This window comes from Pipra filicauda, unplaced genomic scaffold, assembly GCF_003945595.2.
Source record: "Pipra filicauda isolate LSUMZ 115617 unplaced genomic scaffold, ASM394559v2 scaffold128_size5466820_pilon, whole genome shotgun sequence".
Taxonomy (NCBI): Eukaryota; Metazoa; Chordata; class Aves; order Passeriformes; family Pipridae; genus Pipra; species Pipra filicauda.
The window spans coordinates 2,656,691-2,683,805 of record NW_024103751.1 but is presented as its reverse complement, the minus strand read 5'-3'; the positions used below and the strand labels follow the sequence as shown (position 1 = coordinate 2,683,805).

Genomic DNA, 27,115 nt, shown 5'->3' with positions numbered 1-27,115 from the left:
TCAAGCATCTTAAAAAGACTATTCCTAATAGACCAAATACATCTTTCAAAGGGATAATCATTTTTATGTCACTGGACATTTCAGTTTAGCTGAACTGCTTGACTTTAACTGAAAAAATGTCCAGTGCCTTTGAAAAAAGAGTTCAAGCCAAGTACATTATTGTTCCTGTACTGCAGTCAAATATATGAATTTGTTTATACACAGAAAGACAGGCAGTAATTTTTTGTGGATTTTAATTTTCAGTTAGGCAGAATGCTTACTAAATTGTAATGCAGCACTTCTTAAAAGGTAAATGTTGTGTTTCTACAGTTTTATCTTAATGGTATTTTGACCCCCCATCCTAATTCGAATACCTACTGCCTTTTGTAAAAGGTCCCACATTTGCACATATGTAACAGTTCACTCCTCTTAATCATACACACCTACAGAATAACAGTAATAAAATATATACAATGAAAATATGGCATTTTTGTTTCAAATAATGTCAACCCTTTAAAGTTTGCTAGTTTCTCTAAATGAATCAAATGTTACCTCTGCATTTAAGTTGTCTGCAAGGCTTTCAAGAAACTGGCTTTCAATTGGATTCTGCTGAGTAAGAAGAGTCAAGTAATGACTGAGTTTATCATGAGTTGTAATAATGATGCCTTCTCCAAATTTGTCAAACTGAGGCCGTCCAGCTCGACCAAATATCTGCATGACATCTAAAATTCCAAGGTCAACAAAGGAGCCTCTTTTTGCAGCATATATTTGTGTTCCCTGGTTGAGGAAAAGTTAATAAAAATTAACATAAATACACATGAATATAATCCTGATGAGCTGAATACTGAAATTAGGCAAATATAGCATGATTTCAGAAGTGTACTTTAACTAATCCTTTCCTAATCTTTGATATATTTAAATCTTTACTATACAAACTAGACTCCCACTGGAGAGAATCAGTTTAATGAGATATAAATAACATTTCGAGTCAATCAGATATTTCCCCTCCAGGTCTGAAACTCACAATAAAGATCTTGCTACCTATATGCCTTTACAGGTTTTTTTTTTTAAAAAGACAACCTGTTTGCAGAGTAGGGAAAGCTCTTACCTTAATAACAACAGCATGAGCAGGCAGATTGACACCCCAAGCGAGTGTAGCTGTACAAACTAGGACTTTGATGTGTCCATTAGAAAACAAGTTCTCAACTAAACTTCTGTCTTGCCGCAGCATTCCTGCGTGATGAATACTAAATCCATCTGGAAACAGCTCGCGTAACTGCTTATTTCTGGATCTCTGTACCTAGAGTGGACAAGAAAAATAATTAAATTCACTTCCAATTACAGAACAAGAAGTATTGTATTAAAAAACTACAGGGAAAAAATTGAATATTATTGTGAGTCATAGGAAAGAAACTATTCCTATCATGTCAGATTTTTCATCAACACCAATATATCAGAGTTTTATATAAATGAATTTTTCTATGTTTATTTTCCAAAGAATACGCATAATTGTTTAAAAGATTGTAAAAAATTGTAAGAAGTTTAATCCTTGTACTAAAGTATTACTTCACTGAAACAGAGACCCAAGTTTACTGATAGTGAGTAACACTGAAACTGAGAACTCACGTATCACTTTTCCTTAAAAGCAATTCTTTCAGACTCTGTAGGTGGCTAAGACAGGCTTAAGGCAGCAGGCCACACACTATACTTTACCAGCCATTGCATCAGTGGGGCACAGTGGAATCAAACTGTTCATCCACCCCTCGTTTTTACCTTCCTCATGCATAGGAGGCTGGGATCTAAGACTGCAAAACCTCAAGTCCTCCAGCCTCCCACAGGGTCTGAGGTCTCTGAGTATTATTTCTGGGTGCTGGCTTTATCGTGCTTCACCTAAACTGAACACTGACCCTAAGTTATGAAAAATTAATTTCCCTGATTCGACACAAACACCTCTCCTCCCATCTCTTCCACATTCCTAGCTGCTGCACTCAGTGCCTCCTAAAGTCGATTGCTGCTAAATATGACACCATAATGGTAATGGTGACTCTAATACTTCTCTAAACCAGATTTCTTTGTCAGCAGAGAATCTCCACTTTTCCATAGATCACAGGAAGGTTAAGTAGTCTTTGACTCTCACTGTATTTTCAGCCCTGTATGTTATAGTGAATTAATTCCAAATAAATTCAGATTATTATTATTATTGTTGTTGATATTATCATATCTTCACATTTACCGGTACCTGACACACAGCCACTGAAAAGTTGATTTATGGGATACAGAGTGGGTAAAGCAAAGCAAAATATGGTTCAGAGTACTGGCATGCTGCCAAACATGAACAATAAATCTCTGCAAACACAGAAATAAATAAGGAGATGGGAATGCAATTATAAAGGAGGACATGAAAAAAAAAATTATAGGAAAAACACATTTCTCAGTTTCTCAATTATCCAGCTTCTCCATATCTGATCTTTCCTGCTTTAGCAGTAATTATTTACTATTCATTTAAAGGAAATCAAACTCAGCTTTTAAACTACACATGACTTTTTGGCAAATTTAATTAACTGCTGTAGTGCTTGAAAATGAATAAATAAGAAACTGAGAAAGTGGCTCTGCAGTTCATGAAGCTTATTCTTTAAGAGCTAACAAATGGAAACAAGTATTTCATAAAGAACACAGATGCACCAAAGTTTGCATTTATTGATTATCAATAGGGAATCTCATGGAAGATTGTGGAAAATTCACTGAGAATACCTGTGACCCAGATTGATTACATTTGGAATGTGGTGTAAGCATTTAACAACGTAATTAGCTTTTCTCTTAAATAAAGTAAATCTTTCTATTTGATTAATTACACTTTAAATATTGTAATCTTAGCTGAAAAAGTCAAATCTTGCTCTCAAATCTCCACAATTTAAAAATTGCATACCTTTGTTTGTAGCTTGATTGATTATGTTGTTTAATGTGATTGAAATACAGGGCAATACACTGATGGAAAAATAAGAATACTAAAATTGTGTACCATAGATAGAAGGAAACTGTATTTGTAAATGGTTTTAGGAAGTACAGTTTCACCAATTTGAGAGAAAGGAACTTGTGAATACAGGCAAAAGGAAGAGGAAGGAGAAGAGTTTGTGACAGAAAACATTTATATATGGCAATGCTAGTCTGACTGTAATTCAATTACTTACAAGCTTAAGATTAACCAACTGTTTAAAAATATGTAGGTACACCTAAATCCATTAAGTTACATTTAGAAAGAATGTCCACATGCTTCTAAAATCTATCAGATATTCTAAAACAACATATTTGAAATATTTAATATGCACAGGTTTTGTCTGTTCATTTATTGAATCTGTGTAGTGCCAGACTTCCAGGTTACACATTAACCAGCTTAGAAATACATGAAATATTTTTTTCTTAAAACAGAAGATGATGAACTTTTTTTAATAAAAAAACACCGCCCACTTTTGACACAGAAAAAAAAAAACAAATGCCAAAGAAATAAAATTACTAATTATTCTGCATGATTCTATTAACTGCACAGAAATCAAATTAATTTTCTTTCTATAAATTTGTGGTCACTTTAAATTACTAAGATACAAGGCAAGTTAGTTCAAGAACAATGACATAACCCAATTTTATAAAGCTACACTTGACAAAATAAAATAAAAAAATAAATCCCATATCTCAGTGATGGCTTGAAAGACTGCTCACACAGTACATCCTTTAACGGCAACATATTTGCAAGTAAACCTTTTAAGCCCTTGTGGCAATGAATTGTAGGGTTATTCTATTAAATCTGGATGTTAATGGTTGCAGAGACAATAAAACTAACAACTACTAAATAAAGGAAGTAAACTATAAAAAGTTATACTGCTTCCCCCTTTTTCTATTACAGACTAAAAGGTTTTGCTTAAAATTTATACAAAATGTTACTAAGTGCCTCAGGTGTATGGAGAAGTTGTTATTATGAGGTCTAGCACTGGTCTCCAGATTAGAATTGATTTTCTTTCCCCTCCCTTATTGCTCAAGAGGGCTGCAGATTTATGACCTTTGCTTACGAGTGTGCGTGCATCTAAAACAGTATGTTAAATAAATTCCTAGTTTAACTTGCTGCCACCTATATTTCTTCTTTAAATGTCTTGAATTTCTTTCAGTTTTTGACTGACACAATAAAAATGTCACAATTAGACATAGAAAAATGTCCTGCTTAATTTTAACGAGAAATGATGCATACATAGAAGAAAAAAAATTAACCAAACTTTAGGGTATTTCAGCTAAAGACTTACAAAAGACAACACCCTTCCTTACCCTTTTCATGCATCTGGTATCACAAAGCTATCAAAAGAACTATAAGCTGCATGCTTTTTGTCTGAAATACTGATGCTGTGAACCAAAGAAAGAAATTTTTAATAGGCCTATAGATACCTTTTTTCTTATTGTATATAAAAAGCAAGTAAAAAAGACTAATAAAACTTGATTATGAGAAGCAGCTGCCAATAAATTACTTCTTTATAAGTGACACATGAATTTATGTCTTTTTTGTAGATCTCCAGTTGCTACACTTTCTCAGACAGATAAAATACATCACCATTAATTACCAGGATTTTTTTTTCTGTAAATTATTTTTCCTTTCTGCTTCCTCATTTTGAAGACATTGTTTGCGATTTTGAATGTTGGTAGTTTTTCCCACTAACACCACAGTTTTTGACTGATGCATTTTCGTTCAATAATAGAAACTGGCACAGTCTATTCTAGCATTTTTCTGACGATCTCCTTACTATAGCAAAACTTCATGCTTGTGACCATATGATTCAATCATTTTAATTTCCTTTCTGTTGAGTTCACAATAGGGCAGCACTTGCTGTTTGTTCAGAATGCACCATTATATTTGTTCACTGGTTTGAGCAATTCTGAGCAATTTACTCCCATCCTTCATTCTCTGTACTGTCCTGACACCCTGCAAAGTACTAGCTCTTAATTTTGAGGCCTCATTAGCCTCATTTGATGAGTGTTGGTGCTCAGACAGCACAGACACCACAGATACCTAAACCAAAGAAAGTAAGGTATCTTTTGTTGCATCCTTCAATGAAGAGCAGTTTTAATTGTACTACTACTGTGTGATGAATACAAGTCAATTATATACAAAACAACTGATCTGTAACTTTCCTAAAGACATCAAAAAATGTAATTCATAGGCTGAACTTCTAAACTGTTTTAAGTCCCAACAGGATAAAAGCCTCCTCTGCCTTATTCATGTTAATGATACTGCTGAATCTGCTCTGCTGGTTCATTTAAAAAATACTGATTGCCTTTCAAAGCTTATGAGATCAAGGTAAGCTGGAAGAAGTTGCCCATCTACTCTGGAAGTAAAGGCCAACTGGGAAAGGGAAGTTGAAGAGTCCATCCATGGGTTTATTCCCGTTCCTTAAATATAAAATCTAGGTCTCAGAGAAATGGAAAGAAATGATCAAAGGACTGCATGATCATTCACCATTTTTGGTCTTCAGAATTTACTATATTCATATTGCCTATTAATTTATCTACATACATAAAAGTTTTATTATTATTTCCAACTGCTGTTTCAAAGGGGTAAGACCAAAACTTAGACAGTGTAAATAAAATCATAAGAAGGTTTTTTTTTTATTTAAATATGAATTCAAAATATAATAATTTCTTGCTACAGGGGAAAAAACATGAGACTCCTTAATATTAGTTAGAGTAAGTACATGAAACTTAGCCAAAATACTAACCCATGAAAGATAAGCAGTAGCACTATCTGACAGTTTATCAAAAAACTGAACATGCAGAAATACAGATTGGAGTCTAAAGGGAGAAAAAAGGAATGTATTTGAGCTACAATGATTTTACCTGAGGACTGTTCTCTTATGAAGTAGAACTGTTATTTGTATTATTCCACTTGTACTGTCTACATAAAAACTAAGCTATTAGCAGCTTTTTCTAGGACAAGGATGAAGTGGCATGTTATGGGGTAACTAAGATTAAATTCTTATTTTATTACAGAAACAAGGAATTCACTTTTAAATAATTTTTTCCTGAAGGATTTAAAAGCTGACTATATTTCTGTAATTAAAACATATTAAACAATTGGTCCTTATCTTGTATTACCTTTCATACTGCTTGAGAAACAGCAAGGAACAGGAAAATTATTAGTACTTAGTTATAGTACTAATACACATAGTAATACACTAAATCAGAGACAAACAATTTGTCATGAAGCTCTTCTGTAAAGTTATAAATCAGTCACTTTCAAAAGATACCCAACAGTTCAATACATTTGATCCAGCTTCTGTGTTGATACGCAGTCACATTATTTTCCTTGCTCTTTCCTGGGAACAGCAGCAGCAGTAGCTTCACTCACTGCAGCTGGTTCCCGTGAAGAACCCAAAGACTACCAAGAGCTCTGCTCACCAAGACGACATGCATGACCTAGCAGATCATTTCTGGAGGTACGCAGGCTGTCCAATATGCTATTCTACTTAATAAGTATGCACACTCATTTTCTACATCTGCACTTTTTTAATGTATCTAACTATTAATTTTGTATCATTATCCTGAAGTAATACCTCCGTTCAACACTTACTCTTTTACTGAGTTATAATTAGTTGTTACCTGGCAAAACAGTATTTGAAGATGGTAATTCTAGCAAACAAATGTGAATCAGTTTGAATGTCTCCCAGAAGAGTCAATAATCTAATTGTCTCCCTCTGGAGATTTAAGTTCACTGTATTAAAGTCAGAATTTTTTAAACCTATGAATTACTGATCTGATCAATTTAATGATATCACCTCAGTAAGTTCTGTGAAGTGCTCTAAAAATACCTCTGAAGGAGAAAGAAAGGAGAGTAGTGTGATTGCTCCAATCAGAAGTGTTTTTAAAAAAATTCCCATAAATTATACTTTTATTCTCTTTTTGATTCACAAAGAAAGGAACCGTAAGGCAAAATTTCTGGCACATTTTTTCCATTGCCCTGGTCTTATTACAGATGCTAACCTATTTATTCCACAAAGCTGTGTTTCATCCAGTTGGCACCTTAGGGACTGATGATTACCAGTTAAAGAAGGGGCTGGTATGCTGTCCAGAAATGTCTTGCCTTATTCAGTGTGTTCTTTTTACAGTACACTGTTACATCACAGCAGCCCCACCTTTTTTTACTGAAAAAGTTACATGGTGCATAGAGAATGAAATATTCCATAGGAAGATGAAGAATAGCAATCAGATTAAAAAGCTTGAACATGAGGTAAACATTTAATCTGTGATTCCTCAGATCTATAATCAACAAATCATAAGATAGAAGTGTTTACAAACCTCACTGATAAGAGAAGCTATGAAATTTAGAGTAATGTTTAAAATGTTACATTTTTGAGCCAGCCAGACAAGCCAAGAATGAAAGAATCATGAATGCAAGTCTGACCATGTACAAATGACGGATTTACAAGTCATGGAGGATGTAGACATAGTTTCAGATTAACTCACTTAATCCCTAGCTGTTATAAAGCAAAAAAAGGAACTATTTGTATAGACAATACATTATCTCAACTTGAGCCAAAATTTTAGAACATAGACCAAAGTATCCTAACATTTCACTTCAAGCCAGACTGTGGTACCTGTCTTAAAACTGAATGGATTACTGATTCTCAGATAAAACGGTTTAAGAGCAAAAAAATAACTCTAGCAGTAGGTTTAGACAGAAAGGAAATGTTCATTATAATGACCCACCTTAAGCTCCACCTCTCAGTGAGAATCAGTAAAAATAATAGTATTTTTCATATATTGTTCAATGATAAGCATCATCAACATGCTATTGTTTATAGCAAGTGTAATAAAAATTATATAGAGACATTTCTGTACTGCTTCAGTATAATGAAAATCTGGACGTCACAGTGAACAGCAATATGTGACTCAATAATCTCAAATCTTATTAATCTAACTGATCTTATTAATGTCAAAACATTTCAGTTTAACAACAACAACACAAAATGCATATCAATTAAGACAATTAACTGTATAACATCACAATTCTGAATTGCATGCAAAATCATGCAGAGCTCTTATTTGCTTTCTCATCAATTTATAATTCAACCATTCTCTCTCTGGGAACAGATGTGTGATACATGTAAAGCACAGCAAGGTATCTATTCTTCTCCAGCCGTTGAGACAGTAAGTTCTGTTGTCATATTTGTTAAACACTTGGAGTACACAGATGAGAAAAACATCAATCTTGGTCTGTTTTGCTGACAGCAGAAGTTTTCAGTATGGTGTTAGAAAACTAGCCAGTAGGGAAGATATACAGCATGGAAAGAAATTGATAGAGAGAGACAGTTTGATGACATGCAAGGATGAATTTGTAGTGGTTTCACTTTGAATACTGACAACCTCTGGAGACCTAGTTAAACCTTTTGTTGCTGTGCTTAACTGTGCAAAGATTTCAATATTTCTGCTTCAACAGGAAACTGATACTGCATGGTGTCTACATGTAGTATCATTACAAAGCCTCCTTTCTTTGTAATACCTAAAACTGCATTTCTGCTGAGCCATGGCAACGCTGAATGTATTTTCAGTCTGAGACAATGAAAGCAGAAAGTCTTTTCAAGTTCTTTCCAATACTGCTGCAGATTACTTATTACATATCATAATGACTTTTAGTGCAACTCCTTCTCAAAGACTGTACTGACTGAGACTCTATTAACCCAGCAAGAAAAAAACTTTGTGAACATTAAGTGTATTTCTCATTTCATAATTAAAGCACAAATGTCCACCCAACTTCACAGCTATGCAAAGTGACACACTGAGGATTCTCCAGAAAAATGGAATTTCTCTTACAAGTTTTATAGGTAATTGGAAATGTGCAACATGACTTAATAGTTTATAGTATTTTCAAACAGTTTTAGACTAGCATCATTATGTATGACCATGAAAAGCTGAAATTTATCTTAAACCAGGAAAATAAGCTCTAGAGAGATGAACACTAAGCATTAAATGTCTTTTGATTTGGTATTGTGGCTTGGTTTCTTCAGTTTTCTAACTTCTGCTCTACATAGCACAGAAAATAACCATAATAATTCTAAGAAGACAATACAAAAAAAACGCAAGTCAATAATTAAGTGGTAGAAATTCCTAAACTAAAAAATGTTACAATTATACTCACCGCTCATTAAATAATTTGAACTATGTAACTTGAACTTCAACAAAAAAAACATAAACAAACTGGAACATCAGACTATTTGCAGCACCATAAACCCAAGCTTTTTTCACTGATATGAAGACCCATAAGAAAATTCATGATGTAATTAGCATCACATAAAGGTTTTCTTTTTTTTATTGGTATGCTAATATTAAACATGTCTTAGAAGTACAGACATTTTATTTTCCCTGTGTCTTTGCTATTTTAAAAGAATTTCAAAGATTCCTTAATAACACTTTGTAGTTCAGGGTCCCCAAATGTTAAATCTTACAAGACAAGCACTTATCAGAACTCTCTACAGGATATGAAAGATTATACATGTTTATTATGTTCATTTTGCAGTGTTCATATAGTAACAACTGGTTAATTATATTAAGTGATAATTAATTACTTTATTTGATAAAGTACTTACACAAAAAAAAAAAATCTCTTGAAACCAAGAGACCTTTAAAAGTGGTGGGACCAGTGAAACCTGCTTTCCTATGAATTTTAAATTTCTTGTGCCCTTGTCCCAACTCAAATGTGTGCTCCATCAGATTTTCATAACCTTATCTCTCCCAGAATTATTTCCTTGCCTTACTGCTTCATAAATTTTTCCACTGTACCCTCAGGACAAAAATATATATCTACATCTTAGAAACAACATCTGTAAGGTTTACACTGATTATGAACACTGCCATCTGATTATTACTAACACCTTTGACAACTCTGTTGTCTTTTTTGTTAGTTTTACTCCAAAATACTAGCAGGCTACTCTCAAATTCTGCAACCTCAGTGCAGAACTGTGAAGCCTGTGGATTATTAAACACCATTCACAGTCAGTTTTAAAGGTAACATGATGTCTTTATACACCTAGAAGGGCGCAGAAGTAGCATCTAATAAGTGACAGAACAAGAAGGTTTATATTACTGTGTGCTTTTGGCCAGTAGACTTGGAAACTTAGAGACAGATTGTTAGCTAAACTGAGGCAACTATTAGGTTTGCTGCCAGAGGAAACCAGCAGATGCTTGAAAGAAAAACTGTACAGTCACCTCCATAGAGCTTAATTTTACAGCCAGATCCTGTTCAAATGTAGGGTATTTTCCCACAGACCTCTACAAAATTATGAGGTCCTTTATAGTTTCAAGTTCTATCTACTGAAAAAAAAATCAGGTTTTAATACCCTCCTCTCTTAAAAAAAATCCAAAACAAACCTCCCCTCAAATTCAGCCTTTATAGTACCAATACTTTATGTTACTTACTAACATTATGTTTTGTACTTCATGAAGCCTGCAAGATAATTGCTTCATAATGTTTAGAAATCACAGAGATGAACACATTTATGTATAATTAAATGTAGCTTTGAAAGACTGTTTTCTACATCTACAGTTCTTTAAGCATGTACCTAACCGAGCATATACACCTCCCCTACAAGGCTGATATTTTGGGCAAATACTTGATTTTATTGCTCAAGGAATTTTTATAATACATTTGCAGAGATCTGAGAAAAAAGATTGCTTTGATGTTAGTTCATTGATCTGCTTTGGGGTTTGTAAACCAGATTAGAAATCCTCTGAAAAACCGAGGAGCTTGCTATTGTTAAACTATTGTAATTCTTACACTATTATTTTAAAGCAGGATATGCAGTTTCTTCATCAAGATAACTTTAAATGTCTTAACCACAGAGCAGATAGATCTCAGAAGAAATATAAGAAAATATCTCACATATCAAACATACCATGGAGACTAAATTACCTGCTATGGGAAGAGGTAAGGAGACTTTGTTTCTCACTAAACACAGCACCATAAAACAGGTGAGTGGAGAGCTGCTGGGTGGCTTGCATCCACAGTCCCTCTCCAACCCTGATTAATTTTCATTTTTCACACTGTTTACTTATCTTGCATACATTCATGCTAATGACTGTTCAAAAGTGTTAGATATCATACTGTGAGCTTCACTTTCTTTAACATTTTCATTACATTAACATTCTTCTGTACAATTAATAGTCATATCTGTTCAAGTCAGTATATCCTTCACGCATTTAGTCTCCTTAAAAATGCTTTTTATTTCACAACTCTGACATCTTTTAAGACAGACTAATCTCAAAAGGCTTTGCAAAATTTTTAATCTAGAAGCTGTACTCATATCATGTATCTGTTGGAGTGTTCGGCCTCTAGGAGGAAAGCAAATAGTAAACAATGCCAACACTTGCCTTAAAATTAGTGTGTATAATTATTTATTTACTTATTTGTTAGTATATATATTCATCTATACAATTCCCCTTGAAGAAATTACACTTTAGAACAGAGTATCTTTATATTGTTTGAAGTAACAAAAATAACTGAAGTCACATATAACAATAAAAAAGTTATTTCCCTACTTTAAGACTGAAAACTAATGCTATCTAAACAAAATAGTTCTATAACTAACACTGCAATCACATTCAAGACATATTAATAGCTTTCCTAGATAAAGACAATCACTTGATCTGACTGTGCAGAACTGAACCACAGACCATGGTTCAGTGCCAAGGCAAATATCATATTTGGAGTGTTACGTAACACATACACGCTACAGGGTTATCACCAGGATATCAGATTTCAGTGGTTTCAAAATGGTAATACTGAATTATGAATTAAAATCAGAATAAAAAGGAGTGAAGAACCTTTGACTCTTGCACTCTGAACAAACTTTTAATGAGAATCAGTGTGACATATACTTTTAAAACTTTTAGTTGTGCTTGATTTTTCTCATTTTGCACTTTGAAAGCCCATATGAAATGTATGTTGTATATAAAAGGAACATAAACAAAATAATTTATAAATAATAATATAAAATACACAGAAGATGAAGAAGACCTCAGAGATAATCAAGTCTAACCTTTGACCTAATACCACCATGCCCACTAAACCATATTGCAAAGTGCCATGTTCAAGTCTTTTTTTGAACACTTCCACGGACGCAGACACCACCAGTTCCCTGGGCAGCTTGTCCCAATGCTTGACAACCCTTTCGGTGAAGCAATGTTTCCTAATATCCAACATGAACCTCCCCTGATGCAACTTGAGGCCATTTCCCCTTGTGCTATTACTAGTTGCCTGGGAGAAGAGGCTGACTTCCACCTTGCCACAACCTCCTTTCAGGTAGAGAGTGATAAGGTCACCCCGAGCCTCCTTTTCTCCAGCCTGAACAACTCCAGCTCCTTCAGCCACTCCTGATAAGACTTGTGCTCCGGACCCTTCATCACTTCTGTTGCCCTTCTCTGGACACGCCCCAGCAACTCAATGTCTTTCTTGTAGCGAGGGGCCCAAAACTGAACATGGGATTCAAGGCGCAGTCTCACCAGTGCTGTGCACAGGGGAACAAATACTGCCCTAGTCCTACTGGCCACATGGTTTCTGATAAAAGCCAGGATGCTATTGGCCTTCTTGGTCATCTGGGCACACTGCTGGCTCATATTCATACTGCAAAGTAAAGCTAGTGATCATATCTACACTCATCTTTAGAAACTGGTTTACATTATAAGAATATTTTACTTTGTAAATTCCCATCTAAACATCTGAAAGTCATTTAATGAAAGTATCTCCTGTTAATTTTGTATTTAGGCATCAGTTAATTTTTAAATTGATTTTTGAGATCCAAATATGGAATTGCCAATTCTGTTGTCAAAGAAATTTTACACAGAATGGAAGCAGGGGGGCTATGCTTACCTATAATGCTGGTCTTACCTCTACTATTCCCAGTGACCACTCACTAGAGGGAAACTGACTGAGCCTGTTTTCTCTGATATTACCAGACAGTGTTTCTGATAATATCTATAGAAACAGACTGATGACTTCTAAGTCCTGGCACAGCCTTTTCATGCTTGAGATCAACCTAGAACATACTTCCTACTGTATTTCTTCTTTGAGGAGGTATCATTTGAGATAGATAGTTCCATTATATTTGTTTCATCTGCATACTGCAAGTATGGAAGCTAAGAGGGCTGGTTAATGCTGCCTGGTGCAGAAAGTAAAGTAACTGCCTGACCATTTGAGACAGGCCACTTGAGAGCAGCTTGGTATGAGAGGGTTCAGTCCGAGATTAAAACACTGTAGCTGTCTACATACAGATCTGTACATCTGCAGGAGTCCGAGCACCCTTCACAGTCAGTGGGAATCAAGCAGCAGGGCTTGTACAGCATTTCTGTTCCCTGACTGCCCCATATCTGCTCAGGGTTGAACTCAGGCATGCTCTTGGCTCCACTGGCGAAATTCAGTGAACTCCACCAACTACAACAGGGGCTCAGACACATCATATATTTGTAGTTACTATATGCAGTCTCCTAAAATCCACGTGCTATAATTTTAGTCTGAAAAGCACTTCATGTTTCAAATTTAGACTAATGAACATGAATTATCCTGGAAAGAATAAAAGACAAATTGAATCCTCAAATTTCTATTGTAACTGACTCAGGTGACATTGTCTCAACACTCCCAGATGGCACACATCACTAATAACTCTTAATTATCACTCAATATTCCAAGCAAATTATAATTTACATTATCTGTCTTCACACTAATCTCTGCTTATTCTGATACACATACATTAAAATTAATCAGATCATCCTACGTTTTAAATGGTGAACATAACAGAACTGAAGAACATCATTATAAGAGTAAGAACAGAGACTTTACATCCTTTCTATTGATGACAATGGCAACTTACTCAGGGGACATTATTTATTATACATTAATTTCAGACTTGTTAGAAACTCCAAATATAATTATGCACCCCAAAAAATTACATTCTTATAGCCCTTTCTCTGCCATTGACAAAAAGATGCAATAAATTCACAGAATCTGGCATCACCAGATGTACAAGTTGTAGTGTTACTTAAAAGTATGGCAAGAGACAGTTTTTCTCCATGTGACAAAGCTGATAAGGACATACCATAACCGAAATGTTCTGAACCTGTTGTTGTAAGAAAAATAATGGGATTAAATGCTTAGTTAATCTCATTTTTTCCCTAATAAGAAAAAAGATAAGAGTTGTTAAGTGATTTTTCTTATCTGTGCAATTTCTGTGGTTATTGGTTTAATTTTTAGTTTGAGAGTAAAATTGAAGAGTTTTGTGTTTGATGAAATGAGTTGACTGTGAGATCCCAAAGTTGTCTGAGGTTCCTGAGAACAAATTCAGCAACAGAGGAAAAGAGGTTTCCACTAATATCAGAAGTAAGCATAAATCCCTTACCCCTACCCCCTCAAAATCCCAAAAGAAAATGCTTTGTAGAGTACTGGTACTGTTTCAACCTCCACCATTACAACACAGTATATACCTATACTACAGAAAACCGAATCAGGGAAGTCTAGGTTGCTGCTTTAACTGATGACTTCCCATATTTACATCAGCCCCTTTAAAGTCACAATAAATGTAGACATTTCTCCCCCAGAAAAAAACAGAAACTCATAAAGCTATTTTGCTAATCTGTGTTCAAGAGTAATCAATTAATTCTCATGCATTTTCTCCAAATAATCCCCGTTCTGATGCCTGAGGCAAATTTCATACATATATTTCACAAGAGTAAATACAAACTTCAAAGATATAGATACTGCTTTTTCATATTTACTATTAACAGTTATTCTGGTAATCAGAACAATGACTAACAGATATAGAAAAATAAATGATTAAAATTGTCAAATTTTTTAGCTTCCTAAAACATGCATTGTTCAAGAATTTTTTTTTAAGCAACAGTGAACTCAGTCCATATTATATTAATATACATATATATACTATACAAGTATATCACAAATTATAATTATTACATATGTATCTTATCTGTCTTGTATTTTATCCTATCATCCATTAATGTATGCAAGAAGAGAAAAAGAAAGGAATAAGGAAAGAAATAAGAAAAAAATTATCTCAGAAATTTCATACAAAAATAAAGAACCCATCCTTCAGGTCAGGCAGAGAGCTGCACCTCAGGCTAGATGCCTGGAAGTCGAATGTATTTATGTATTTATTTTTAATTCTCAGTCTTCAACATGCTCTGAAAACAAGGATCAAGGGCCTTTCACCGACCATAAAATCAGCATCATACATATGCAGTAAAAGGTACGGCCTCAAGGTGGCTCTCATTGCTCAGTGTTGGAAACTGACTGAAAATGAAATAAAGAAGACTCTCGATTGACTTTGTTTTCTTAAAATTGTAACTAGTATGTTTTACCTCCCTTATTCTTAGACACATTTATTTCCACACTAGGAAAATATTTTGAAGGTATTTTAAATTTGCTTTGTTCTTCAATATTTTGAACCCTTGAAAAAAGAATTCCAATGAGAGATTTCCATGTCCAATCTATAGTTACATCATTTTGCTAAAGTCACATATTTCTCCCAAAATTAAAGCCCTTTTGATAGTTAGAATTTATATATACATAACTGAAATAACTTATTTACTGTTTCTGATTAAATTAGTCTCCAACTACTTACCAGTACTAGTTCTGTTTCATGATGAAAACTATTAAGTTTCTACCTAGAATATGAATTTGGACATGGACAGCATCTTATAGATTTTGATTTTTTTCCGATATATTATTTATGTTCTTAATTATCACTTTATTTTTCCTTTTACAGGCTTATTAATAGTTGTCAGTTTTATTGGCGACCTTCCACCCATTTCTGTAATAATTTTAGTTTCAAAAATCTGTGTTTTCATTTAATGTCTACTTTTCCCACAAGTGTGAAAATCTGAAATTTAAAGAAACTGGACCATGTAGGAGAAAATAATAAATAGGGCTATAACGGTCAAATCTATAAATGTGACAGTAATCAGTAAATACTTGATTCTGAACCAATGAACTCTAGACCTGTATAGCAGTCTGAAAATATAGGAGTCTCTTAGGACAATCATCTTGGATATTTTCCTTAGACAAGAGATCTTGCTGGTTACTTCAAGGAATATGCCCCCTCACAGGAACAAAATCTAGATAACACCTGAAAATAACTATTATAGCTGTTTTGAAATTGCAGGCCCACGGAGGAAGAAACTGGATATGTTTTCAATACTACACTACAGTACAAACACTTCTTAACTAAGCTACAACTATTGAATCAAGAGCCCAGAAAGTAATTTCTCAGTGTAAAGGATCATTAAAAGAATTATAAATAATACTGGTGAATCTGTATGAGTGTTTTTAATCCCTGAATCACTGAGACAAATTCACATTTTCTTACTGCTTTTAGTTCCAGAAGCTTGCAGAAAATCCACATCTGCAAAAAGTTAAACACTGCACTGTGTTTTCTCTGTGAAACACTATTTTGTGCTGTATTAAGTTGTGTCCTTAGGGCTTACTCCAAAGCCAACAGTCTATTTTCCATTAGTTTTAGTATGTTTTCCTGAGATCCTTCAACTGCAAACCAGCCAGGACGCTGTTGAATTATTCAGCAATACTACAGTTTAAATGAAAGCACAGAAATACAATATTAAAGCTTTCAAACACTTCAAATTTCTGATTGTTGTCCTTGATAAACATACAGAGCACAATACTTGAAAAAGAATCAAAGACTTGGCACTAGAATTCTACATTTGATTACAAAATTAATGCATATCAAAGCCAGAGGTACCTGCAAAGAAAAAAAAAAGTGCAATATTTATAATCCTCATTTTCATGCATTGGCCTTTGATTCCTGAGCTAACTGCTATTATTATTACTATTATTATTATTATTATTATTATATTATTGTTATTATTACTATTATTATTACTACTACAACAAAGAGTTTAGAAAGCCTTTTGCAATGCTTTTGATACTCTAAAATCAAGAACTTCAGGGTTTGCCATCCAGTACTTGGGTTTTTAGCATTTGGTGAACAGTTCTCAATATGTGAGAACTTCCAAATTTATAAGCCAATGTTGAACTAACTTCCTACAGTTTTTTTCAGGAATCCCTAGCACATTAATTACTAAACTAGAGGTTATAACCTTAAACACAGAAATAATGACAGTTTTGAACATGGCAAATTCAAATTTCATCTCCTAGTGTTAGTACTCAGAAATCACAGAGCATTCCCTATAGAAAATGAGAAGTAAAAATCAACATGGCTTCTTAAAAAACGCTGCTCAAGGTCATTATTCAAATAGATAATATATTTTTAAATTAGAATAGAGAACATGTTTTTATAGAAGCTCTTACATTTTCTTATTTGGAAAAAAACCCAATATAATTCAAAAGAAAAATGTATCAGAAACTCTGACTCTTTCAAGGTTGAGGCATAAGATTTCCAAAGTGGAGGTTGAATTTGCCAGTGAAAACGGAGCAGCAACCGGTAAACATTGCCCCTCAAAGAACGAAGATGCTGCAAACTGTTCTGCTCAAAAGTGTTTTGCTGGTGTGCAGGATAGACTATTTCAGGTCTTGTTGAGTTCAGGCAATCAGCAACTGTACACATAACATTTTGCCCTAGGTAGCAACTACTATGTTAGCCCTATTTATTCTTCTTATCTGAAGATAAGAAGATTGCTAGGAAAAAGTTATCTTGATAAATTTTTTTTAACTTATTTTTAGCTATGCAGACTTCATTTTGGTCTTAGTCCTGTTGTATCTATTGGGAAACATGGACAATTTGATTTTTATTTTAGAACTTTTGCTAAGCTTCATCAAAATCTTCTCATATTTAAGGAATTTGCTGGCCTATGTTGACATCTGTTTCAGTAACTCATATTTTCTCAATTTCTGCCTTACATCACTGAAAATATTCACTGGAGAAGCTGAAATAACATATGCACTTTTCTTCCAAAGGTGGTAAACCATCACAATAAAGCAAAACTTATGCAATGACTATTTTCGGTAATGCTTCAAATATGTTTCATCAGACATTTTTAAATGGCTGGGCAGATCAGAGATCTGAAGGAGGGCTACAGAAGATATTAACATTTTGATTTCTATTGCAAGGGACACAAAACATAAATGTGAAAAGCTTACTCATGAGGTACTGGGCAGGTTAGCAGCATGGGATACCCTGGCTACACGAACACTGTCAGAAACATGACAACTCTACTACATGCTGACATTATTTGTTATTAAAGAGACAACATATATATTTTATTAAAATTAAAATAGACCAAAGGTGATTAACTAATTGTTGATATAAATACAAAGACACTATAATGCCTATAATCACACACTAGTTTTAATATATATGTACTCTATAAAATAATCACAATTTAAGTTCCAGTAGTTTGACTTAAAAAAATAAAATATTTTAAAATCTTTTCTAACATCTCCTAACTATTCTAATTATCAAAAGAAAAAATTATTCTTCTACAAAGAGAGGATGAAGTTGCAAAGTTTTACTTGTCTAATTAGAACTGTTTTAAATGTGAACTATACCAAGAAATATAAATTCTAAGCTGAAAAACTTTAAAATCTGAAAGTGTTGTGTAAATCTTTCGGAAAAGTTTGCAGCCATATGTACATCATCCACAAATATGTCAAAACAGGATCTGTTCTGCCTGTCTATTGTTGTTTTTCTAGTCTTCCTTACAGGTTAGGAATTATTTTACCCAACAAAAGTCTGAAGCTGAATAAAAACCACTCCTTGAAATTCATTCCAATTCATCCCACACATTTGGTGTCCAAATGTTATAGAAATATCACCCTAGTTCTTAACGTTCTCTTAATATCCTGTTCTAGAGAATGCATTAGAAATGCTTCTCCATTTGGAGTATGGTAAATACTAGGCCATAGGATTCCTCTTTTTTTAGAATTTCTTAAAATATGTACGGCATATATTATATATGACTTGTTTGGAGAAGAAATCGGTTCTGCTGGTTGCACAGTAGCAGAAAGGAGATTCTGCTGGTTGCACAGATAGGAGAGCATAAACCAAAACTTGCTTCTTATTCAAGATGGTTAACCTAGTCAGTAAAGTTAATATTTGATAGGAAGAAAACATTCTAGGAAAAAAATTACTCCAGTATCAGTGTTTTTCAGTATGTCTTACCTGAATACTAAAACTGAATCAGTTTAAGACCTTGCTCTATCAAAAGCCTAACAATTTTCTTGCAATTTCATATAAATAAAATCTCAAGTTCTAGAAGTTTAGAAATTTTCCATTTTTAAGCTTTATTGGCTAAAATTAATTCTTTATCTACTTGTATTGATATCGTCCAGAGATGAAGGTCTGTTTGGTGGGAGGGGGATGGTGAATGTTAATTTTTCTAAGAACTCATAGTTGAGCACTGAAATTCAAAAATCTCCCAATACTGCTGTCTTACTATCTGCACTCTTGAACAGTTTTAAAGAAGCCATATACTTCCAAATCTGCCTTCCATATTTTTAGTAGTTTTATTTTCATTCCATAATACCTTATTTTCATTCCACAATACAGAGTAAACTTCATTTTTTCCCTATCAGTTTTCATAATAGTTCATGCCCAGTTTGTGTATACTGTGGACTTGTCAAAAACATGATGCTGTTAGTCTAGTTCCCACTAGCATAATGCATAATTTCTAATTCTAGTTCTGTTTTTTTGCTCAAAGGAGCCAAAAATTACTAATATGTTACATGTACAAAAATGCATTTATATGATGTTCATTCAAAAAATCTCAGTTGTGGGATCAAAAGAACACTGTTTCTCAGATTTTTTTTTTAAATGTTCTGTAATCAGTTTCTGTTGGTTTTGATGCAATAAAAAGAGGTTTCTGAAATAACTGAGTTGTTCAAAAGAGATTTGGCAAATTTAGGCAAAATTATAATTTTATTTTGATAAAGGTAATATGCAGTGGTATCTATACATTCTAAAGCATAGCAGTTTGTGGTTTTATGCAATAACAATGCTTTTCTCCATTACAATGATTTCCAACAAGCAGGGATTCTTATGATTTTTGGCTGACTTTTGAAATTTCATTTCAAAGGATCTTTAGATGAATTCAAACCAACTAGAAGATATAACTAATGTTGCAGATACTGAGGCTTCTATATTTTCTGAGTTCCTAATTACAGAGAAGTGTTGATAACATAAAAGATATAGAGGATACGCTAAAAACCAGGGAGCGACTATTTAAGTAATTCAATTTAAACTGGAAAGAGAAAAAAATATTTGGCAGTTCTCTAGCAAAAATCTTCACATCTTTCTGGAAGTATGCTTAATTTGTTTTGTTTTCTCCAAAGCACTTCCGGCTCTCAGTATGCAGAATTCATGGACTGTGGACCAAATTTAAATCACTCCCCCTTCTAATTACTCATTTAAAATTCTTAAAAGTGTGTGCTCATTTTACTTATTATTTCACAAATCGTTCTTATTAGATGTCATTGCAAGCTTCAATGCACTACTGCTTCTGCCCAGTTCTGATCTACTCTAAATCTTGTGCAAATAAATTAAAGGAATAGTTAAAAAGCCCAAGCAAATTTGCCTAAATGATGGTATTTGGAGGAGTTGGAAGTGGAAAGTGGAGGACAACTGAAACAGTGAACATAGATAGCTAAACAATTCCATCAAACCATAATGAAATTAAACTGCATTTGATAAGCTTTCTTATTTTGAAAATAAATGAAATCAATAATATGAATCAAAATTTAATATTTTTCTCCATCTGTTAAGAAAATTATGTTTTCTAAATGAAAAACTGAATCAAACATCTAAATGTACCTTGGTGAATTTATTTACTTGCACTTATTCTAATCATGTTTTCAAAGAGACAGTGTGAGACAGTTTCCAATATTGCAGTAATGTTTTCTATCACTGCAGGTGTTTATGAAAATGTATTTTTCAATTATAATGGGTCAAAAACTTAAATTTTAAAAAATTTGACAGTCTAAAGATTTATTTTTTTTACAGTATAAAAAAAATAACTTTACATGAATCCTCAGGGAGCAAAAGGAATATGGTCAACTAACAGTGCTATTCTGAAGGAAAAACTTCAAGCAATCCTAGAAGAAAGCACATATATTTATTCTACAGGATAACTGTGAACTACAGGTTTTGTTCTGAATTCTATTTCAGTAAAGACAACTACAAAGGGTGCTCTCTGATGGCCTAAGTCTTTAAAGCAATCACCAACTGCTTAAGAAAACCAATACACTACATCCTTCATTTACAACCCCAAAGAATAGCATTTAAGAGACTTCTAAGTCAAGTGTGATGCTAGAGAAAAAACTAAAATCAAGTATTGGACCTTGCAAAATTTTACTCTCTTTAGTTTCTGCAAAAGAAATCAAAAACAGTTTCTAACAGAATGCCAATCACTGAACAGTATCCAGCCTGTTGGAGAACAATGTAATTATCATGAAATACAAAGATCGACAAGCAGCATCGACTGTCAATGTACAACGCAGAAACCCCACAAATTATTATTAACTTTTCAATCATTACTCTTCATTAGTAATAACTACTGTAGCTACACTATTTCCTGGTAAATGGATTCCTAAGTAGATAAGATCTCTCTAAACAGTATTTTCTAGTCAGCGTATGGCTTCCATACTAAGCTATTTAAATTGCAAGTGATCAGAACCATTTGTCAGTATGGTTTAGTGCATCTTATAAAGGAAAGGTGCCTGAAAAATATTATTGTCTACAGTCTCACTGTGAACATATTGCACAAGATTACACATTGCAGCCAAGAACAAACTGGGACATTTTGGAAAAGGAAGCAAGACTAGGGGTTAGCAGTAAATTAAGCTTTTTTTTTTTTTTTCCCTGAGACAATCCCTATGGATCGAAAGCAGCTGAAAACAGGCTGAGCCAACCAAGTTCTTTGGGGAAGGGCTGAAAAAGAGCTAGGGCAGAGAGCACTTAGACTGACCTTAATATTATCTTATAATTTCTTCTTGCTGGAGTGCTCACAACTGACCACATATTGCAAGCCTTTGAACCAGTTAAATACAGAAAGAAATGGAGAAAAGGGAGCTTTATCCTCTTAAGAGGCCTCACATATTTTTAATATACACCTGAACTTCTTGACACGAAAACAAGCACTGGCAAAAATCAAAAGTAGGTAGTAGGCTGTGCTGCTGAAGTGGAAAGAGTGCAGTCCTCCAAAGTTGTGAATATGAAAACAATCATACTGGTTTTGGTTTTGCTTTTCCCTCCCAAATGTTTTTGAAGTTTAAAATTTGTTTCTTCATTATCAATATAGTTATTCGATATCCACATATACTTTATACAATAAATGAAATTTCAAGCTGAAATCCTCTTATCCAGGGAAGCTATTGATTAATAACTACTGGGAAAACACATGGTAAACTTTTTCTTTTTGATCTGGGTTACATCTTAAAAATATTCTCGCAGCTAACTGAAGGAGATTTTCATAGTCAAAGGAAAAAAGAATGTTGCGTGGTTTTTCTGTCTTAGTGTCCAGAATGAAGTTCAATTTTCAAGAAAGACAATGAGATTACAAATGCTTATATAAGAATAGTTAAGAATGCAAAGGAAAATAGCAAAAAGTACTTTTAATACATTCACTTATATTAAAATCAGTTAGTTTAACTGTAATATCAACATGTATGCCAATAAATGTTACAATCATATATATATATATATATATGCTGTTACTGACTGTGCAAACCTCTATGACTGCAGAATCAACCAAATAACTTGTTAGAACTACTCATAACAGTAAGCTGACTGACATAAAGGAACCTCTATTAGCCTAATATTCTTTCCATATCCCAGAGAGAAAGAAGTTTCAGTGTATTTTGACTAGTTGTAAGAAAAAGAGTCTTAGATTCTTTTAAACAATACAACTTTGAATTTTAAAAAATTATTTACCTTAAGGTCTGAATTTACTGAATGCAAATACTGCACTACCTTGTAGAAGACTGTGGTAGACCTCATTTAAGGAGAGAAGCTTAATCATATTAAAAATATGACAACAGTTTCAAATGATCTTACTAAGCACATTTACTATTTAATAGAAAATTTTGTCAACAATGAAAGGGGATGCTATAGGCAACACATTATCCCGGAGTTTATCAGAGCATTTCCATGGAGGATTAGTATGAAAAGGTATTAAATCTTAAATTTACAGTAGTGAAATCCATTACTGATTTTAACCTGAATAACTCTCTGAATTGCTGTAAAGCTGTGTACAAAAGCATAAAACATCTTTTAGTAGTTCCTAGAAGAAAAACATAAGCACCCTTGTCAGCTGTATTTGCAACCTCAGAGATCATTCCAGAAGAAGGTTTGCTAACCCATTTTGCTTCTAGGAGACCCATAATTAAAGCAGTGCAGCTTCTGGAAGTAGAAAAAATATTCATGAGGTGGCTTTCCAGTGATAAACAGGATGAAACTAAGCATTGTTGTATATCAAGTTGATGCTTATGATAGATAAAAGAGAATATACAATCAAGCCCACATATTAGGGGGGAAAAAAAGTCCATTTTATTTTTCACAGGACAGTAGAAGACTGTTACTTGTTACCCCAGTGCTGTAACTATCAGAGCCTGAGAAACAAGTCAACAAAAATGAAATCCTTGGACCAGAGACTGATTTTCAGAAATACAGTTGATAACAGAATTAAATCTATACCACACATTTTATACTTTCTGCTTCATAATAAAAACACGAGAAAATTCCAGTAGACTGTAAACAGTACAGAGGAGTACACAGTGCTTCAAATTGAAAACAGAAGTACAAACGTAAAGCTGTGCAAATACAGTTTCTAGAGTGACATGTAAAAAAGTAACTATCATAATAATAGAAATATACATCAAACTTCATATCTTTTTCCTTTCTAAAGGTCAGGAAAAACAAAAGCAAAAAGAAATTGTTTATTGTTTCTGTCAACTTTTTATTTCATTTTACAATAGTTAACACTTAATTCTAATACACAGGAATACTGCTAAAAAAACCTTAAGGCAACATTTTGTTATTGTTCACATTACATCTCTGTGTAAACAGGCCTCCCCAAACCTAAGTGTCCATCTAAATAACAATGCTGAATTCCACAGATCAGGATTCATTAAAACAGTAGAATTACTCTACACAAAACACATTTTTCTTTAATCCGTCAGTTGTTAGGACCACATCTTATCATGAATTTTGTCTCTGACCTTTAAGCAGGACTACTGAATAAAATACCCCATGAAAGAAATACAAGGAGCTTCATTCCATTCTCTGAGAGATAATTAGCAAACATTTTTCAAAAGTAAAAAAAAGGAGCAATTATAAAACAAATAGGAAACTTCAATATGTTTGGCATTTAATATAGTCTAATGTATTTGAATACATATCCTCATTTTATTTTTACAGGTTTTTTAATGACATATCAAATATTAGATATGTTATTAGTAAAACAAAAATAAAATGAGGATTGCTCTGAAATAATTAAATGTCAGGCAAATGATTACACATTAAATATTTGATAAATGCTCTCTAAAAATTAATTCCTAATACTTTAAAAATGTTTGACAGATAATTAAGAGGATTGGTAAAATTGCTTTCACATTTTTAAGGCTGTTAAAGAATACAATGCTTTTAACTATTCTATTATTTTAGTTTGTCCTGTGAAGTAGCCTTCATTTCCACTCGCTGTGTCTAGACTAGAATATCCATAATTTGGGAATTACTTATTTTTGTAAGTCATACACTGGATTTTAGATGATTCTAAACATGTTATTCATCCATTACAGTGAACACTGCATATAGAATACAAAATAAGGATTGTATTACATTATCAAGATTATTCTCTGCCAGGTATTGCTAAATTTCATGTCAAATGAAATGGCAAGACTGAATGGCCTGTAGTCTGATAATTTTGGGAACGGCGCCAATAAACATCCCTTTATACAAGATAGCTCTTGTCAGACAAATGTGACATCATCATTATAAAGTTTAAATTAATCACTCTGCATCACACAGCATTGATATAACACAGTTAGACATCTGACAAATTTCATTTATATGATAGACATTGGGAATTTAGTACTATATAAAATGAATTTCATTTATTAAGGAGATTAAAATCATGCAATGATGATCCAAAAATTAATTGTATATAGAAACATTGACATGACAGAAGTATATAGAAACACTGACATGACAGAATGTCAATGAGTTTCTTCAGAGATCCAGTTTGACCCATGGATATTTCATATTTGTACCAGTGATCAAAAATTTAAAATGCTGATTAAAGGTACAGTTTGGAAATCAGAAGCACTCTGAAGGAATGGTAAATGCTTGCAAGGACAGATTTGTTCCACAGCACCATTTTTCTCACATACAGGTTGAGCTCCAAGATATCAGGGAACAAGGAAACCAGGTTGTGTTTGATGAAATGGATGTTATAAAGAACCCTAAAAAGCTCTTACAAGTCACGTGTTTTGTCATGTTAATACTCAATTTATTGAATAAGATGTATCTGATTTATAAGGTATAAGAACTGCTGTGCCAGGTCAAACTCACTGTCCAGAGCAATAGTCTCTCTGAACAGCAAATGCCTAACGAACAGCATGTATCAATGCTCTTCCCAACATATTCTCTTGGCCACCGTAAGTTTGCCACTGAAAGACTTACTGAGTAGCTTGATCTACCCCTAACAACAATTTGCTATTTATTTAAATAAATAAGAACTTTCTCAGTGAAAAAATTTAAATCAGTGAAGAAACCTAGTGTAAGATCGTAGGTCCAGAGCACAAGGTAGGCCAATTCAGACATGAAAAATGACACATGTCATGGCTATATATATGTTAGAAATTGTTGCTGGAACTCCAACAGAAATGTGTGCCTTGCTCAATTCCCTACATTACTTCATAAACATTTCACAACATCTGCTCCTTCATGTCCACAAAAACTCTGAATCCATTAGTGTGTCTCTGCAGTATCTCTACAACTCTTGACTTGTTCTGCTTAGAACCACAGTTGGTTGCAATAACAATGGTTATTTTTCTGACAATTGTAATGCTAGAAAACTGTACAGTTATAATTCCTGATGACAGTCACTTAAGCCTAACTCTGTCTGCACACCTATGTGGTAGTGAAGTTTTTACCTTAGCCAGTAAATCTCTCCAGCATGAGAATTACCAGTGTATGGGAAAACGTCTACACTTTCATGTTACCTGAATGTAGATGTGTATTGCACATGCTTCAGGCAGTGCTATTCTAGTCTGGTTTTTCTTTTTGATGTAGTGTAGACTAGTAGACCTTTTAAAATTCATTTTACAGTATTATGACTCTTGCTGAAGCTGAACAGCAGACAGGAAAGAGGTCAGCCAAAATGAAGATATCCTTAGCTGGTCAAATTCTGGCAACCAACAGTTTACTTTCTTATGGAAAAGGGTTACTGGGAACAGTCAGCTGATTGAAAGTGTTATTTTGGCAGGTACTGTATGATCTCCTGATAAGACAACTACTTTAAGGAATAGTCAACGAGTTTATTTAAAAATACCCTGATTTCAAATGTGCTTACGAAAGAAATCAGAAGAGAATCCTTCCTTACTAGTGTCACAAATCAGGTATTACTTACTGCAAAAAACACTGACATACCAAGAAAAAAACTCCAGCCAACATGGTACATGCTGTGCTTCATATTATTCTGTATTTAAAGAGTCCTTGTCGTAATGTTTACATATTTCATTAAAATAAAATAATAAAAAAAATTGAAATAAAATATTCAGGCATTTCCAGTGGAGAATAATAACATCTTTCATACAATGACTATGCTTCTTATAGTGACAGTCTTTAAATATTTCAGGGAATTCCCAGTGAAATTAATTAAGCATCAAAATAATCAATTTAGTGGGATTTGGTTGGGAACCTTTTGATTATTTTAATTAGTATTTATTAGTTTACCTTCCTAAGATTCTGAGGTAGAATAATGAGAAATACAGTCTCTGGCTATATTATTCCATGTGAAACAGTTTCTCACAATACAACTCATGCTTATTTCATTACATTTTATAGCATACATGTCCCTAAAACTTTTGGGCAAAACATTTTTGCTATTGTAACTGTGCAACTGTTAACCTAGC

General features: G+C 33.5%; 1 protein-coding gene across 1 annotated transcript in view; it reads right to left on the bottom strand.

Annotated features, from left to right (window-relative positions):
- Window positions 1-27,115, bottom strand: part of ASCC3 (activating signal cointegrator 1 complex subunit 3) — a 246,623-nt gene that overhangs the window by 99,386 nt on the left and 120,122 nt on the right. The window contains exons 14-15 of the mRNA XM_027731475.2: window positions 1,088-1,279; window positions 532-756 (exon numbers count right to left, since the gene is read on the bottom strand). Of these exons, the coding sequence (XP_027587276.1) occupies window positions 532-756; window positions 1,088-1,279 (417 nt within the window). The remainder of the gene's footprint in view (window positions 1-531; window positions 757-1,087; window positions 1,280-27,115) is intronic.